Source organism: Zophobas morio, unplaced genomic scaffold (genome assembly GCF_036711695.1).
Source record: "Zophobas morio isolate AGI-343-1 ecotype UQ-CSIRO unplaced genomic scaffold, CSIRO_AGI_Zmor_V1 ptg000014l, whole genome shotgun sequence".
NCBI classification, from domain to species: Eukaryota; Metazoa; Arthropoda; class Insecta; order Coleoptera; family Tenebrionidae; genus Zophobas; species Zophobas morio.
The window spans coordinates 21,927,895-21,945,982 of NW_026972119.1; the positions used below are offsets into that span (position 1 = coordinate 21,927,895).

At 30.2% G+C, this 18,088-nt stretch overlaps 3 protein-coding genes across 4 annotated transcripts in view; 1 reads left to right on the forward strand and 2 right to left on the reverse strand.

The window, feature by feature from the left end:
* Window positions 1-329: 329 nt before the first annotated feature.
* Window positions 330-885, reverse strand: LOC135129028 (migration and invasion enhancer 1). Its single transcript, XM_064056113.1, has 2 exons — window positions 714-885; window positions 330-663 (listed from the first exon to the last, which is right to left on the reverse strand). Exons 1-2 carry the CDS (start codon window positions 743-745, stop codon window positions 402-404), a joined length of 294 nt encoding a protein of 97 aa, XP_063912183.1. The 5' UTR covers window positions 746-885; the 3' UTR covers window positions 330-401.
* Window positions 886-945: 60 nt separating this feature from the next.
* LOC135128639 (U4/U6 small nuclear ribonucleoprotein Prp3) lies at window positions 946-9,008 on the forward strand. The gene is made up of 4 exons (XM_064055600.1): window positions 946-1,919; window positions 1,972-2,215; window positions 8,089-8,596; window positions 8,654-9,008. The coding sequence occupies exons 1-4, from the start codon at window positions 1,044-1,046 to the stop codon at window positions 8,901-8,903; spliced, it is 1,878 nt and encodes a 625-aa protein (XP_063911670.1). The 5' UTR covers window positions 946-1,043; the 3' UTR covers window positions 8,904-9,008.
* A 32-nt stretch (window positions 9,009-9,040) lies between these two features.
* The window catches only part of LOC135128640 (protein SERAC1-like), a 54,085-nt gene continuing 45,037 nt past the window's right edge, over window positions 9,041-18,088 (reverse strand). For both annotated transcript variants that reach the window (XM_064055601.1, XM_064055602.1), the window contains 4 exons: window positions 14,168-14,295; window positions 13,964-14,119; window positions 9,722-9,868; window positions 9,041-9,664 (listed from right to left, as the gene is read on the reverse strand). In XM_064055601.1, the coding sequence (XP_063911671.1) occupies window positions 9,525-9,664; window positions 9,722-9,868; window positions 13,964-14,119; window positions 14,168-14,295 (571 nt within the window). In that variant the 3' untranslated portion in view covers window positions 9,041-9,524. The remainder of the gene's footprint in view (window positions 9,665-9,721; window positions 9,869-13,963; window positions 14,120-14,167; window positions 14,296-18,088) is intronic.

The following is an 18,088-nucleotide window of genomic DNA, read 5'->3' on the forward strand; positions in this document are numbered from 1 at the left end:
TTGTTGGGAAAAAAAGACTTCGTACACTAAGAAAAAAATGGACAAAATATAAGCCCCGCCCATAGTGAGCAGAAGGGCGGAGTTTAGTTGCAAAATCCTCACAATCGCAATTAAAATTGGGGCGGGTGGGTGGGGCTTACTCTGCATTTTTTATTTAATGCATAGAGCTTTCTCTGAGCAACATTTTTATTTGTTATTATTTTTTTTTAATTTATTAATAAATGTATTTATAAGCTGCTTTATTAATGTTTATTTAGAAATGCGTTAACCACAACCAACTTGATGCGTGACTTTTTATAAGCACCTTGTAAAACAGAGCAAAAAGAAGATATCATAAGAATATTTATTTATAAATATCATAGAACTTAACACAGTTAATGTTGAATGTAATTTGCCACTTTTTACGCTATAACACAACTAGTAATTGGTTGCTGTTTACATTTTCTGATTTCCTTTCCCTCAGCGACTTCCTCAATAATGGATGAAAGATCATCATAATCGGGATAAGCAAGTGTAGTCAACTTGGAATGAACTAGAGTACCATTAACTTTAACCTCAAAAGACGCTCTACGACCCTCATGCCCATTTATGGCAACATCAGGGTGTTTGGGCTTAATATATTGCGATAATTCTTCAAACTGTTTGAAGTAGCCACAAGTTCCACTAAGAGGAAAAATTTATAATGAAATTCAACCACAAAAGTGTAAAATAACCAAAATTCGACATCCACCTCGACTGTCCCCATTGCTATTTTCAACACGAAGCTGGTAATAGCGAAGTGTAAAAAAACAAATAGGGCACTATCAACACTATTTCTAAAAACTGTAATTCATATTTGTCAACAAATGCACATGACATGTCAAACTTGACAAATGACGTACGCAGTCGTTGGTAGCCCTGTCGATTTGACCAGTGACAGTGCATCGTGACTGGTATTTTTTGTCTTTCAGTGTTGGCATTACTCGGTAACTTGTTACCTAACCCCACTTTTTAAAAAGCAAACGTTACCCAAACGTACTCGCCATAAACAAGAAAACACAAAAATGTCGTACCTCTCGCGACGAGAAATCGAAGACTTAAAACCTTCCATAGACAAAGCCGTGTACAAAGTGCTCGGCAGCAGTGATAGCTCCCTGGTCAGTACCGCTGTTCATTGTTTAAATTCAGGGTATGATAAGCGCAAAACTACTGACAAACTTTCGTCTTATGTTGATAGCAAAAAAGCTGCAAGAGTAGCCGACAAAATTTTTGATATAATAGAAGACTATCAGTCGTCACATCGTTCAAAAAAACGATCGCACGATGAATCCAGAGATCGAGACTCGAAGCGTTCGAAATCGCGGCATGACGAAAGGGACAATAGATATGACTCGGACAGAAACGACAGGAAGTCTAAGTCGAACGAGGTCATGGAAAGCGCCCAGAAGCAAATTCAGGAGCGCAAGAGAGCCCTCGACAAAAACTTGAACCTTTCGAATTTGAATATCCCCCAACCTAGTATTTACGGAATCCCGATGGGGCTGCTGAACCGGGGCGACGCCGACAAGGCGCGGAAAATCGCGCAGCTGCAGGCTCAAATCAAGAGTAAACTGTCGAGCGGGATTTTAGCTAATGCTATTCAGATACCAGTGGTGCCTAATAAACCGACACCGTTGATCCTTGATGATGAAGGCAGGACGGTGGACAAAACGGGCAAGGCGGTGCAGTTGACGCACGTCGTGCCGACGCTTAAAGCCAACATTAGGGCGCAAAAACGGGAGCAGTTTAGGAGTCAGTTGAGCGATAAAGTTGATGATAGTAACGAGACTAAGTTTTATGATGGGCGCATTGGGATAAAGCCGCCGATGAGGAATAAGAGGATGTTGAGGTTTCACGAGCCGGGGAAGTTTTTGCAACAGGCTGAGAGGCTTCGGATGAAGGTAGGTTTAAATTTGTTTAGATTTGTTTGCATGTTAAGTCTGACACTTTTAGGCGCAACTAGAAAAACTGCAAAATGAAATTTCACAAATTGCGAAAAAGACGGGGATTTCGTCGGCTACGAAGTTGGCGCTGATTGCAAAGAGTGAAGGGGTTATTGAAGAGACGCCGCATATGGAGTGGTGGGATTCGGTTATTTTGATTGATAATTTAGAGACCATGATTAATGGGAAGATTGCTATCAAGGAGTCGGTTATTAACACTCTGGTGGAACATCCTACCCAACTGAGGTGTCCAAGTGAGTAGTTACAGGTCGTTTTTTATTCAAACAGGTCAAAAAGAAAAAAATACCTATTTTACTTTCTATCGTGCCTTGTCCATTTTAATAATAATGTTTATGCAACCCAAAATACATTCTCGCACGAATTATATGTTTTTGACATTTGACTTTTCTCAAAATTGGATAATTCTAATAGGATGTATTTTGGATTGTATAAATACAATTATTAAATTGTATTATATTTTGCATTCAGTTTTTCGCTCAAAGTCCATAAAACTAGTTATTGAAATATCCGAGTTCAAATTAAAATTTTTAAAATCAAAATTTATGTCGCCTGAGAACTTGTTTGATCTACAGACCAGAGCGCGTTCGCGCCAATGTCGACTCTAAGCGTTCAGAAGCGATTTGGTTGGTTTGGACTACATATAATTTCTGGGGGAAATAGTTGTTTGTTTCAATATTATAACGAATAGGTGGACATTTTTGTACATATTTAGATGGGTTTATTTACAAATATAATATCACATGTCACATGTTTCGCTCGATTTTGACATGCAACATTTTTTTTGTTTAACTAAGAATTGATTCTTTAATTGTGTTTTATACAAGCAAAACGTCTTAAATTAACGATATTGTTGAAATCGCAATAATCCAATGGATTTTTTTTGGGAAAATGTAGTTATTTTTATGTGTTCTACTTTGTGTGGAAAATTCAAAAATCTAAAATGTAAAAACGAAAAATTGAGAAATCAGAACTCTTATATTAAAAAAATCGAAAAATTTAAAAATCGGATCATTGGAAATCGAAACATCGAAAAGTCGAAAATCCGAAAAGATCCAGAAATCGTGAAATCGAAAAAACGGAAGGTAAAAGTTTTAAAATTGGAAAAGAGGAAAAACAAAACGGAAAAATGGAAAAATTGAGTAATCGGGAAATCAACACATTGAAAAATCGAAAAATTTTAAAAATGAAAAATTAAAAAATCGAAAATTCGAAAAACCTAAGATCAGATTGAAAAACAGAAATTCTAAAACCGGGAAGTCAAAAAATCAGAAAGATTAAGAAATCGAAACATTTGAAAAATTCGAAAATTTAAATATCGAAGAACTGAAATGAAAAATCGAGAATTCTAAAAATCTAAAATTTTAAAAATTGATAAATTGAAATATCAAAAATTTAAAAATCGGAAAAGTTGACTCGAAAAAGTAAAAAAATCGACACATCCAAAAATTCAGGAATCCAAAAATCGGAAACTCCAAGAATCGAAATATTGAAAAATACCAAAACTGAAATATCGAAAAACTGAAGAATGGAAAACTGAAATGTTCAAAAACTGAAAATCTATCAAATTTAAAAATTGACAAATGGAAAAATTGAAAAATCAAAAACCTGAAAAATCGAAAAATTGAAGGATTGAAGAAGAGAAAAATCTAAAAGAAAAGTCAAAAATTGAAAAATCAAATTAAATAGGATTAGATTTTTATCTCTGCTCGATATTCGTATAATGATAATAATAATAAATCGAAATATTTAAAAATCGTAAAATTGAAGAGAAAAATTGAAAAAACGTAAACCTGAAACATCGGAAAATTGAGAAATCGAGAAATTGAAAAATTGAAAAATGAAAGAAAAACTGAAATACTTAAAAACTGAGAAATTAAAAAAATGAAAATTGAGAAATCAAAAAGTCAAAACACTGAAGTCGAAAAATCAAAACCTTAAAAAATTGAAAAACTGAAAAATTGAAGAATTGAAGAAATTAAAAACCTGAAAAATCGAAAAATTGAAGAATTGAAGAACAGAAAAATCTAAAAAAGTAAAAAATTGAAAAATTAAATTAAATAGGATTAGATTTCTACCTCTGCTCGATATTCGTATAATAATAATAATAATAATAATAATAAATCGAAATATTTAAAAATCGTAAAATTGAAGAGAAAAATTGAAAAAACGTAAACCTGAAACATCGGAAAATTGGAAAATCGAGAAATTGAAAAATTGAGAAATTGTAAAATCGAAAAATTAAAAAATGAAAGAAAAACTGAATAATGGAAAAATTGAAGTACTTAAAAACTGAGAAATTAAAAAATTGAAAATTGAGAAATCAAAAAGTCAAAAAACTGAAGTAGAAAAATCATAACCTTAAAAAATTGAAAAACTGAAAAATTAAAAAATTGAAAAATTGAAGAATTGAAGAAATGAAAAATCTGAAAAATCGAAAAATTGCAGAATTGAAGGACAGAAAAATCTAAAAGTCAAAAATTGAAAAGGTAAATTAAATAGGATTAGATTTTTACCTCTGCTCGATATTCGTATAATAATAATAATAAATCGAAATATTTAAAAATCGTAAAATTGAAGAGAAAAATTGAAAAAACGTAAAACTGAAACATCGGAAAATTGAGAAATCGAGAAATTGAAAAATTGAGAAATTGTAAAATCGAAAAATTTAATAACAATAAATAATCTGAAGAATGGAAAAACTGAAATATCTAAAAATGAGAAATTAAAAAAAATGAGAAACTGGGAAATCAAAAAGTCAAAAAAGTGAAGTCGAAAAATCAAAACCTTTAAAAATTGAAAAACTGAAAATCAAAAACCTAAAAAATTGAAAAATTGAAGAATTGAAATTAAAAACCTGAAAAATCGAAAAATTGAAGAATAGAAAAATCTAAAAGAAAAGTCAAAAATTGAAAAATTTAAAAATCGAAATATTTAAAAATCGTAAAATTGAAGAGAAAAATTGAAAAAACGTAAAACTGAAACATCGGAAAATTAAGAATTCGAGAAATTGAAAAATTGACAAATTATAAAATCGGAAAATTGAATAATAAATAGTCTAAAAAATCCCAAAATTAAAATTTCGAAAATTTGAAAAATGAAAGAAAAACTAAAAAATGGAAAAACTGAAAAATTGAGAAGTCAAAAAGTCAAAAAATGAAGTCGAAAAATCAAAAGTTTAAAAATTGAGAAACTGAAAAATTAAAAACCTAAAAAATTGAAAAATTAAAAAATCGAAATATTTAAAAATCGTAATATTGAAGAGAAAAATTGAAAAAACGTAAAACTGAAACATCGGAAAATTGTGAAATCGAGAAATTGAAGAATTGAATGATTAAAAAATCGAAACATTTGAAAATTCGAAAACTTTAAATATCGAAGAACTGAAATGAAAAATCAAGAGATCGAAAAATCTAAAATTTAATAAATTGAAAAATTAAAATAGCTAAAAATTTTAAAATCGAAAAATTGGTTCGAAAAAGTTAAAAAATCGAGAGATCGAAAAATCCAGGAGTCAGAAATCGAAAATTCGAAGAATCGAAATACTGAAAAATGCCAAAACTGAAATATCGAAAAACTGAAAAAAGAACGAAAAACTGAAGAATTGAAGAACAGAAAAGTCTAAAAGAAAAATCAAAAACTGAAAAATTAAAAAATCGAAATATTTAAAATTCGTAAAATTGAAGAGAAAAATTCAAAAACGTAAAACTGAAACATCGGGAAATTGAGAAATCGAGAAATTGAAAAACTGACAAATTGTAAAATCGTAAATTGAATAACGAAAGAAAAACTGAAAAATCTCAAAACTGAAATATCTAAAAACTGAGAAATTAAAAAAATTGTAAAAGTTGAAAAATCAAGAAGTCAAAAAAGTGAAGTCGAAAAATCAAAACCCTTACAAATTGAAAAACTGAAAAATCAAAAACCTGAAAAGTTGAAGAATTGAAGAAATGAAAAATCGAGAAACAGAGTTTATAAAAAACAAATTTGAAAAATTGCAAGAACCAAATATTTAAAAATCGTAGAATTAAAGAGGAGAAAAATTCAACAATGTGAATTGAAAAATTGAATAATAAATAAACTGAAAAATCTCAAAACTGAAATTTCGAAAAATTGAAAAATGAAAGAAAAACTGAAATATCTAAAAATTGAAAATTTGAAAAATTGAGAAATCGAAAAATCAAAAAAGTGAAGTCGGAATGTCGAAACCTTAAAAATTAAAAAAACAAAAACCTGAAAAATCGAAGAATTGAAGAACAGGAAAATCGAAATAGTTGAAAGTAAGAAATGAGAAAATCATCGATTTATTGAAAAATCGAATAATTGAGAATTTAGAAAAGTCAAATATTGAAAAATCGAAATATTTAAAAATCATGAAATTGAAAAAACGTAAAACTGAGAAATTAAAAAAAATGTAAAAATTGAAAAATCAAAAAGTCGAAAATTCAAAACCTTTAAAAATTGAAAAACTGAAAAATCAAAAATCTAAAAAATAGAAAAATTGAAAAAATAAATCAAAAAATAATAAAAGTTTATTAAAGTCAAATTTGAAAAATTGCAAAAAATTTAAATCGTAAAATTGAAGAGGCAAAAACTTGAATAATAAATAAACTGAAAAATGCCAAAACTGAAATATCCAAAAGCAGAATCTAAAAAATTGAAAAATTAGTAAATCGAAAAATCAAAAAAGTGAAGTCGAAAAATCGAAACCTTAAAAATTGAAAAATTGAAAAATCAAAAACCTGAAAAATCCAAAAATTGAAGAATTGAAGAACTGAAAAAGCGAAACAGTCGAAAGTCAAGAAATAAGAAAATCAAAATACCGATTTCTTGAAAAATCGAACAATTGAGAATTTAGAAAAGTCAAAAATTGAAAAACTGAAACATCGGAAAATTGAAAATCGAGAAATTGAAAACTTGAGAAATTGTAAAATCAAAAAATTGAATAATTAATCAATAATCTGAAAAATCCCAAAACTGAAATTTCGAAAAATTGAGAAATCAAAAAGTCAAAAAGTGCAGCCGAAAAATCAAAACCTTGAAAAATTGAAAAATCAAAAATCCAAAAAATCGAAAGATCGCAGAATCAAAAAAATGGACAATCGAAAAATTGCGAGTTTATAAAAGTCAAATTTGAAAAATTACAAAGACCAAATCGTAAAATTGAAGAGGGGAAAAACTGTAAAAACGTAAAATTAAAACATCGGAAAAATACCAAAACAGAAACATCCAACTGATAATTAAAAAATTGAGAAATCGACAAATCAAAAAGTGAAGTCGAAAAATTGAAGAATTAAAAAAGTGAAAAATCAAAACAGTCGAAAGTCAAGAAATGGGAATTAAACAAAAAATAGTTGCATGTCAATAATTAACACATGCACCTACCAAAATGTTCACTTATTCGAAAAATCTATTAAAAAAACTGGGATGTAGGTTTTAACGAACTGAATCGAAAAATAAATCTTGTTGGATTTCCCGGACCAAGATACAAAGCGAAAATCAAAAATTTCGGAACCGTGATATCATTTTTGTTATAAATTTATTTTTTAATTTCAAAATTTGAGTTTTTTCATGAACTTATCGAATCAACAACCGTTACAGAATTTTTTTTTTAACGTGCTGAATTGAAATACCTAGCGTTTGGGGATGAAAATCGAAAATTCTAGAGCTATAACCATTTTGGCTAAAAATTATGAGAGAAAAACATGTTTACGTAGAAATGTCCAGTTAAAATAATCCAAAGTTAAGGCGAAATTAAATTCACCGAATAATATATTTTTAAATGAAATTTTTGTTTAATAAATGTATTGAGAGTGACCATCATTTCTAGTAACACTTTCACTTTTACCAATTTAATTAGCCGCAGGGTATTCGTTATTACTCATGATCAATGTTGATGGAATTCCATTTTACGTCATAAAAATTTTGAAAACTTTACTATGCAACATGTACATAAAGACGAATTTCGTACTCACTAGTGAGATTTAGCTTTTGTGCGAAAGCGCCGAAAAATCCACAAAAATTCTGGAACACGTTTTAAAGTTCGGTGTCAGTCGTTCTGTGGTGAATTTGACGTAGGTATACAAGTGTGACGAAAGTACTTTTTCAGCCGACCCCATCAAGCCCGTCTACATGCCAGTATTCCTCACCAAAAAAGAACGCAAGAAACTCCGCCGCCAAAACCGCCGCGAAATGTGGAAAGAAGAGCAGGAGAAAATCCGTCTAGGCCTCGAACCGCCCCCAGAACCCAAACTACGAATCTCGAATTTAATGCGAGCTTTGGGCACGGAGGCCGTCCAAGACCCCACGAAAATAGAAGCCCACGTCCGGGAGCAAATGGCCAAACGACAGAAAGCCCACGAAGACGCCAACGCTGCAAGAAAACTAACCACCGAGCAGAAACGCGACAAGAAAATAAAAAAACTCAAAGAAGACACTTCGTTGGGGGTGAACGTGTCGATTTATCGAATCAGAGACCTCCACGAACTAGCTTCCAAGAAGTTCAAAGTGGAAACAAACGCGAAACAGCTGTTCATGACCGGATGTATCGTGTTGTATCCGGATTGTTGCGTGGTAGTGGTGGAAGGTGGACCCAAGCAGCAGAAGAAATACAAAAGGTGAAGTTTTAAATGCTGACTAGGTAGGTAGCTGAGTTTCAAACAAAAAATTTTTAGGTTGATGTTGAATCGGGTCAAGTGGGAAGAGGACATCGTGAAAGACCCAGATGGGAATGAAGTCCCGAATAAGTGTTTTCTGGTCTGGGAGGGCACGAGTAAACAGAGAAATTTCGGGGAGGTTAAATTCAAGGCTTGTCCTACGGAAAGACTGGCCCGTGAGCACTTCAAGAAACACAAAGTGGAACACTATTGGGATTTGGCTTACAGTGGAGCTGTTCTAGAACAAGCCTGTGACGTTGTTTCATAGTAACTAAGATTGATAGATAGTAACAATTGAACCAATATGTATATATTGATTTTTTTCATTTAACTGTGTAAGCTGTATTGGAATAAAATGGTTGAGTGTGTTTAATTTAGGATGTGTTATTTACATAAATAAATGTATAAATGCGTGCTGAGTTTTATTGGTGACAAGCTACAGGTACGAAATCACATTAGTAGAATTTAGGTAACATTCTTCGACGAAATTTATCACTTAGGAACGTCGTACTTGCACCCACATAAAATTTTGGTGTGGGTGCAAAATTTCTGAAGCATAGTATTTTTTACTAACACTACCTACGCAATTTAGAAAAATATAGCTCTGATTAGGTCTTATTTAGTAAAAAACAATCTTTGGTAATGGCACACGTTGCATTCACAATATTTACATTCAGTTTTCGTTCTAGCAGGTAGGTATTAAAGATCTTAACTAAACGTAAACACGGTTACAACCAATTGTAATAAATAACAGCAAATACTGACACAGGAATGATAAATAAGGAATACCTGAGAACATAGATTCTAGTTCAAGTAATAAGAAATCTCAAAACTGGTTATACTTAGACTAGCATCACAATTTGAATCAAACTAACAGGCGATTATCGCCCTAATCGGATAGCGTATCACTTGACATATATTTCTTAATTATTTTAATTAATTCTAAATATAAAAAACAATCTCTTCCGGCGGGTTTGCATATTTCTCGGTGATCTAACGGCACGTCGCATTTAACTCCGACGCCAGGATCTACAACAAAAATTAACTTATTTAATTAAAAACGATAATAAATAATCGAAACATTACCAGCTGACTCATACGCCACTATTTTCAAATACACGAACGACATTAGAGTGAACGACGTCTCAATAAAGCTAAAAATGTCGGCTTCCAAGTATCCTTTTCTACACAAATCTAGAAACCGGCGGTGTAAGTCCAGGACGAACTCGCAGTCTGAAAAATAGCAATGAATATTATGCGTTCACGATCTTTATATAGTAGGGTTGGCCATGAAAATCTAGTGAGGTTGTTGGTATTCGATGCAGAGAATAAAAATTCCCTGAAGTTTTTTTGTTAGGTTATGTTTTATTAAGGGGACTCGGTAGACGAGGTATAAAATTTTTTTGGTTTTTTGTATGAAAAAATGATATTAATATGGATGTATCATGCATCAAACTGCAGCTTTTTTCATATTCTAGAGCGCAGAGACCAGTTCAATCAATTAAAAAAATATGGCTGAGAAATATCGTAAAAAAAGCACCATTGTATGTTTTCTTTTCAAGTTTTTTGAGTCTTAACCATCATAGAATCGCTTGAAAATTCGCACATGGATAAAACATCACTTTTTACAGGGCGCAGAGTCATTAAATGTTTGTTAGTGGTACAATTTGTTTAAATAATAATGTGTTTATTAAAATCAAAATATACCACAAATTAATGCAAAATACGTCGAATAATTTTAACAGGAATATCAGAGGAAAATTAATGATCTATTGGTAGCAGAGTTTTTAAAAATAAACTTGTGAAGTACCCGTAACAAGCATTTGTCCCTGGACTTGAAAGTAGTAATGAATCAGTTCCATGATTTTTCAATTTGTCGAATTTTTAAATTTTAGATTTTTTGTTTTCTTTGATGTTTTGAGTTCTCGATCATTCGATTTTCTGAGTTTTCAGGCTTAGATTTTTTTGTTGTTCAATTCTTGGATTTTTTAAATTTTTGTTTTTTAAATTTATCAACTTACTGGGAATTTAATGTTTTGATTTTTTGATTGTTCAGTTTCTCGATTTTTTGAATTTTTAGTTTTTGGTAGGATTTTTTTTATCAAAAATTTTCATTTTTTCAATTTATTAATTTTACGATACTTCAGTTTTGCTCGATTTCGATTTCTCAATTTTTCGACATATTACTGTTGGGATTTTTCAATTTATCGATTCTTCGATTTTTCGATTCTTCATATTTTCGGTTTCTCGAATTTCTTCATTTTTCGATTTCTCAATTTTCCGATGTTTCAGTTTTACGATTTTTAAATTTTTTTATTTTTTAGTTGTCAATTTTTGACGTTTCTAAATTTTTCGATTTCTCAATTTTTCGATTAACTAATTTTTTGGTTTTCGCATTTCTCTATTTCTCGATTTTTCAATTCTTTCTTCAATTGTGATTTTTCAATTTTTCGATTTCTGAATTTGTCAATGTTTCAGTTTTGGATGTTTTCACTTTTCCGATTCTTCAATTTTCTTTCCATTTTTCAGTTTTTCAAGATTTCAGTTCTGGGATTTTGCAATGTTTCGGTTCTTCAATTTTTCCATTTTTTGATTTTCGATTTCTCGGTTTTTCAATTTTTCGATAGGTATTTTAATTTTTCAATTTATTAATTTTACGATACTTCAGTTTTGCTCGATTTCGATTTCTCAATTTTTCGACATATTACTGTAGGATTTTTCAATTTATCGATTCTTCGATTTTTCGATTCTTTATATTTTCGGTTTCTCGAATTTCTTCATTTTTCGATTTCTCAATTTTCCGATGTTTCAGTTTTACGATTTTTAAATTTTTTTATTTTCCAGTTGTCAATTTTTGACGTTTCTATATTTTTCGATTGCTCAATTTTTCGATTAACTAATTTTTTGATTTTCGCATTTCTCTATTTCTCGATTTTTCAATTCTTTCTTCAATTGTGATTTTTCAATTTTCCGATTTCTGAATTTGTCAATGTTTCAGTTTTGGATTTTTTCACTTTTCCGATTCTTCAATTTTCTTTCCATTTTTCAGTTTTTCAAGATTTCAGTTTTGAATTTTTTCACTTTTTCGATTTTTCAATTTTCCTTCCATTTTTCAGTTTTTCAGTATTTCAGTTCTGGGATTTTGCAATGTTTCGGTTCTTCAATTTTTCAATTTATTAATTTTACGATACTTCAGTTTTGCTCGATTTCGATTTCTCAATTTTTCGACATATTACTATTGGGATTTTTCAATTTATCGATTCTTCGATTTTTCGATTCTTCATATTTTCGGTTTCTCGAATTTCTTCATTTTTCGATTTCCCAATTTTCCGATGTTTCAGTTTTACGATTTTTAATTTTTTTTATTTTCCAGTTGTCAATTTTTGACGTTTCTAAATTTTTCGATTTTTCAATTCTTTCTTCAATTGTGATTTTTCAATTTTTCGATTTCTGAATTTGTCAATGTTTCAGTTTTGGATTTTTTCACTTTTCCGATTCTTCAATTTTCTTTCCATTTTTCAGTTTTTCAAGATTTCAGTTTTGAATTTTTTCACTTTTTCGATTCTTCAATTTTCCTTCCATTTTTCAGTTTTTCAGTATTTCAGTTCTGGGATTTTGCAATGTTTCGGTTCTTCAATTTTTCCATTTTTTGATTTTCGATTTCTCGGTTTTTCAATTTTTCGATAGGTATTTTAATTTTTCAATTTATTAATTTTACGATACTTCAGTTTTGCTCGATTTCGATTTCTCAATTTTTCGACATTTTGCTGTTGAGATTTTTCAATTTATCGATTCTTCGATTTTTCGATTCTTCATATTTTCGGTTTCTCGAATTTCTTCATTTTTCGATTTCTCAATTTTCCAATGTTTCAGTTTTACGATTTTTAAATTTTTTTATTTTTCAGTTTTCAATTTTTGACGTTTCTAAATTTTTCGATTTCTCAATTTTTCGATTAACTAATTTTTTGATTTTCGCATTTCTCTATTTCTCGATTTTTCAATTCTTTCTTCAATTGTGATTTTTCAATTTTTCGATTTCTGAATTTTTCAATGTTTCAGTTTTGGATTTTTTCACTTTTCCGATTCTTCAATTTTCTTTCCATTTTTCAATTTTTCAAGATTTCAGTTTTGAATTTTTTCGATTCTTCAATTTTCCTTCCATTTTTCAGTTTTTCAGTATTTCAGTTCTGGGATTTTGCAATGTTTCGGTTCTTCAACTTTTCCATTTTTTGATGTTTCGATTTTTCGGTTTTTCAATTTTTCGATAGGTATTTTAATTTTTCAATTTTTAAGTTCTAGATTTTCCGTTGATTTTTTTGTTTTCCTTGATGTTTTGATTTCTCGATTATTCGATTTTTCAAGTTTTTCAAGATTTTTTGGTCTTCCAATTCTTCGATTTTTAAATTGTTTAATTTTAGATTGTTTAATTTCTCAATTTTTAGATTTTAAAATTTTTTGGTTTACCGATTTTTTTCATTTAAAATGTTCCAATTTTTCAATTATTAACTTTTCGATTTTTCAATTTTGGTCTAATTTGATTTCTTAATTTTTTTATTTTTTAACTCCTCTACTGTTGATGTTTTGATTTCTCGATGTTTCAGTTTTTGAACATTCCGATGTTTCGATTTTTCGACTTTTTGGCTTTTCGAGTATTCAATTTTTTGATTTTTGAATTTTAGATTTTTGTTTTTTTGATTTTTTTGGTGTTTCGATTTCCCACTTCTTCAATTTTTCGATATTTTAATTTTTCAATTTTTCGAATTTTTAAATTTTTGATTTTTCTTTTCTTTTATTTCTCAATTTTTGGATCTTTTAAATTTTACATTTTTCGATTTTACTATTTTTTGATGCTTGGATTTCTCAATTTTTCAAGTTTTCAATTCTCAATTTTTCAGGATTTGAATATTGAGAACTTTTCAATTTCTGGATTTTCAATTTTCAGATATTTTAATTTTTTGATTTTTTAATTTTTCGATTTTTGGGTGTTTTGATTTTTGGATTTTTAAAGTGTTTGATTTTTCGATTTTTCCACCCAGCGAAATGGACGAACCATTTTGATAGCATTTTCTTTTTAAATCTATGCTGACAAAATTAAAACGTTTGTTTGCTTGATTAAAAAATGGCGTCTAATAATTCTGATCTAATAAATGAAGTAGAAACGTGGCAATCCAGCTCAAAGCAAATGTCAATTAGACTACTGACAGACAAAAAACTAAATCATCAAATCAGTTTATCCAACTTAAAGAAAAAATATCAAAGCCTAGTTTACTATATAAAGATCGTGAATGAATAATAATATATTTATTTTTTCGGATTTTAAGGACTCACTTCTTTGTATTTCGATGAGTTCGACGCTGCGTCTAAGTAAAGGTAGGGTGAAGTCGGCCAAGACGGATCCCTTGTGGGGGACGCTGTAGAACATGATGCCTTTCGAGTTCTGGAAAATCCGGAATTTTTCCGGGTGATCTCTGTGACGTTCCCAAGCTGAAATGTTTTTTTTTGTTTAGTGGAAAAGAGCGGTGGTTCGGTTACCATTCATGATTATTTGTTTTATGAAGAGGCCGCCTTTGGAGTGGCCCACCCATATGATGGGTTGGTTCCCGACTCCCAGTTGACGCAGTGAGTCGATCATCTCGTCGCTTCGTTCGACCATATCGGTCCTGAAATAGAAATTGGGTTTATGGTTGTGCGAAAATGGGTGCTGTGAGTGGTTTAGTTTATATTAAGCAATAAAGATATGGAATTTTCGTGTATTTTCATCTTGTTTAGATTTTGTGGCTTCGGTAAGTCTTTGAAGATTACGGAGAAAACTCCACAAAAAGGATTTATTTTGGGTCATTCCAGAAAAACTAGATGGAAATTTTTAAACAAGAAAAATCGTAAGTAACTTCTGGTGGTCGAAATTAACAAAATGATTTTTTCAAATAATTCTGGTAGACAGATTTCGAAGAACTTAATCGAAAAACGGCGTGGTGATGGTCCCGGACTAAGAATGTAGTTTTCCAGTATTGCCCTGAATAAATTCTTCACAAGAATGGTAGGACAGCTCCGGGATTTTTGACTTTCGCCTCCACCTTGTTTCGGGACCATCAACACACAATGTTCTTCGATCGAGTTCTTCGAAATCTGTCAGAATTATTTGTCGATTTTTCGAGGACTTCGGAAAAGCTCAATTCTTCGATTTCCAAAATGTGAAATTTTTAACGTTTCCCCAACCACTGCCGAAAATTACTAAAAAAATTCCTGTTGTTAGTTTCGACTTTCAGAAGTTTCTTACAGTTTTATTTCTTCGAAAACTTGTACCATTTCTCCAGAATCGCCAAATTCAAATGTGGCAAATTTTGAGATACATTGAAAATTTGACTTTGAACCCGAATATTTCGAAAACCAGTCGTCGTATGAACTTTGGATTATTTTCACAAATAGACTTATCGTTTCTGTACAAGTGATATTTTTTTCATAATTTTTTGCCAGCCAATTTTTCCGGAATTGTTCGAAATAAATCTTTCACACAAATGGTATCATAGTTCCGGAATTTTTGATTTTAATTAATAATTCTCTAATATTGATCTGAGACCATCAACATGTTGTGTTTTTCGAATCAGTTCTTCGAAATCCATTTCACAGAATTACTTGTGTATTTTTCGGCGATTTCGTGAAAAGTCAGTTTTTCGATTTTCAAAAATTTCATATATGTGAAATTTTTTCCCAACAGTGGCGAAAAATACCAAAAAAAAAAGAAACTTTTTGTTAATTTCGACCTCGTGAGGTTTCTTACGGTTTTATTTTTTCGAAAATGTCCTCCTTTTTTCCAGAATCACCAAAGTAAAATACAGTAGACGCCGCTTAATATGATCACGGTTAATGTTATCAACCGCTTAGTGTGATCAAAATGGCTTGTAACGGGCCCACGCAATACCTATGCATTACAGTTTTTCCGTTTATTGTGATCAATATTTCGCTTATTGTGATCAATCTCGCAATTGTTAAACAAACGGGAATTGCTTTTTTGGAGAAGCGAGACGACTGAAACTAGTATTGCGTTTTAATGAACATTCATTGCTCTCAAAAGGTACTACTCATTTTATACAACCACAATCAGTGGTCAAAAACAGACTTAAAATCAGTGCGTTTTCGACTTTTGAACGAACGAATTTTTTCTGTTTTAAATCTAAGTAGACTTATGTAACAATTAACACGTCGAAACGACGAAATCTCAGTTTATCAGAGAAAAAAAAAATTTTCAGCCCTTACTTAACAAATTTCTACAACAACCAAAGGAAATCGAGGGTTCCTTTCTCAGAATGGTAACCAAAATTTAAAATAAATTCTCATGTTTATGTACCTTCATCTACCAGCGTAATAAACACTGTATTGTTCATGATTTCGTTTTGTTTCGAGTTTTACTGTCTCTGATTGTGGTTTTCGCTTATTATTATCAGTCGGTTAGTGTGATCAATTTGTCTAAGTCCCAAAGTGATCACATTAAGCGGCGTCCACTGTATGTTAAACTTTGAGATACATCGTAAATTTGACTTTGAACACTAATATTTCGAAAACCAGTCGTCATATCAACTTTGGATTATTTTTACAAATAGACATATCGTTTCTATTGAATAGAAAAAACGAAATATCGAAAGTTGAAAAATTTGAAATTCCAAAATCGAGAAGCCGAAACATGGAAAAACCGAAAAATCGAGAATTCAAAATTAAAAAATTGGAATACCGAAAAACCAAAAATTCGAAAATTGAAAATTTGAAAATCGAAAAGCCGTAAAACCGAAAAGTCATAAAATCGAAAAATGTAAAGACCGAGAAATCGAAAAACCGGGAAACTAAGAAATTGATACATCGAAAAATTGAGACATCGCGAAATCGAAACATCAAAACGACGAACCGAAAAATCTCCAATTAAAATATCGAAAAATTGAAAAATCCAGAAATAGAGAATTTTCCAAAATCAAAGTGAGCTGAGAAATCGCAAATTTAAAAAATCAAAAAATCGAATAATTTTGAACATTGAAATACCGGCAGATCAAGAAATAGAAATTTCGAAAAATTGAAATATAAAAAAATTAAAAAATCGTAAAATCGAAACTTTGAAAAGTCGAAAAATATGAAATTTAAAAAACCTAAAAATGAAAAACCGAATTTCTCGTTTCTTAATTTTAAGAAACGAGAAATCGAAAAATCTAAAATTTAAAAGCAGAAAAATTAAATTGAACAATCGGAAAATTGAAAAATCGAGAAACTGAAAAATCGAAAAGTTAAAAAGGTGAAAAATGGAAAAACCGAGAAATTGAATGAGACATCAAAAGATCGGGAAATCATAAAGTTGAGAACTCGAAATGGCTTAAAATTGAAAAATCGAAAAATTAAAATATGAAAAATTGAAAAATTTTAATTTAGAAAAAACTGAAAAATCGAATAATTTAAAAACCGAAACATTGAAAAATTGAAAAATTGATCAATCAATGAATCGAAAAATTGAAAAGTCGAAAAACCAGAAAATTGAAGGATATCTGAAAAATCGAACAACTCAAGAATTGAAAATCTGAAAATCGAAAAATCGAGAAATTGAGAAGCCGAGAAACCGAAACAACGAAAAATCGAGAAATAGAGAAATGGGAAAATCAAAATATCGAAAAATCGAAAAAATGAAAAAAATATTGCTTACACAGAGACAATCTAGTATCTATTTGTGATAATAATCAAAAGTTAATACGACGACTGGTTTGCGAAATGTTCGGGTTCAAAATCAAATTTTCAATGTATTTCAAAATTTGCCTTATTTTATTTTGCCGATTCTTGAAGAAAATGTGCAAATTTTCGAAGAAATAAAACCGCAAGATACTTGTGGAGGTCGAAATTAACAAAAGGAATTTTTTTGGTAATTTTCGACAATGCTTATAACTATCAAAAATTTCACAAATTAGAAATCGAAAAATTGAGCTTTTTGCGATGTCGCTGCAAAAATTTGCGAAAAATTCTAGAAAATACATTTTGAAGAACTGAATCGAAAAACATAACATGTTGTTTGCTTCGGACCAAGATTAGAGGCGAAAATCGAAAATCCCGTAACTATGATACCATTTGTGTGAAAGATTTATTTCGAACAATTCCGGAAAAATTGGCTGGCAAAAAATTATGAAAAAAATATCACTTGTACAGAAACGATAAGTCTATTTGTGAAAATAATCCAAAGTTCATACGACGACTGGTTTTCGAAATATTTGGGTGTGGAGGATTTATTCATACCAATTCTGGAAAAACTGGATGGCCAAAACTTATGAAAAAATCGTGCTTACACAGAAACGATATGTCTATTTGTAAAAATAGTCCAAAGTTGATATGACGACTGGTTTTCGAAATATTCGTATTCAAAGTCAAATTTACGATGTATTTCAAAATTTGCCATATTTTACGTTAATGATTCCTGAAAAAGGGTGGAAA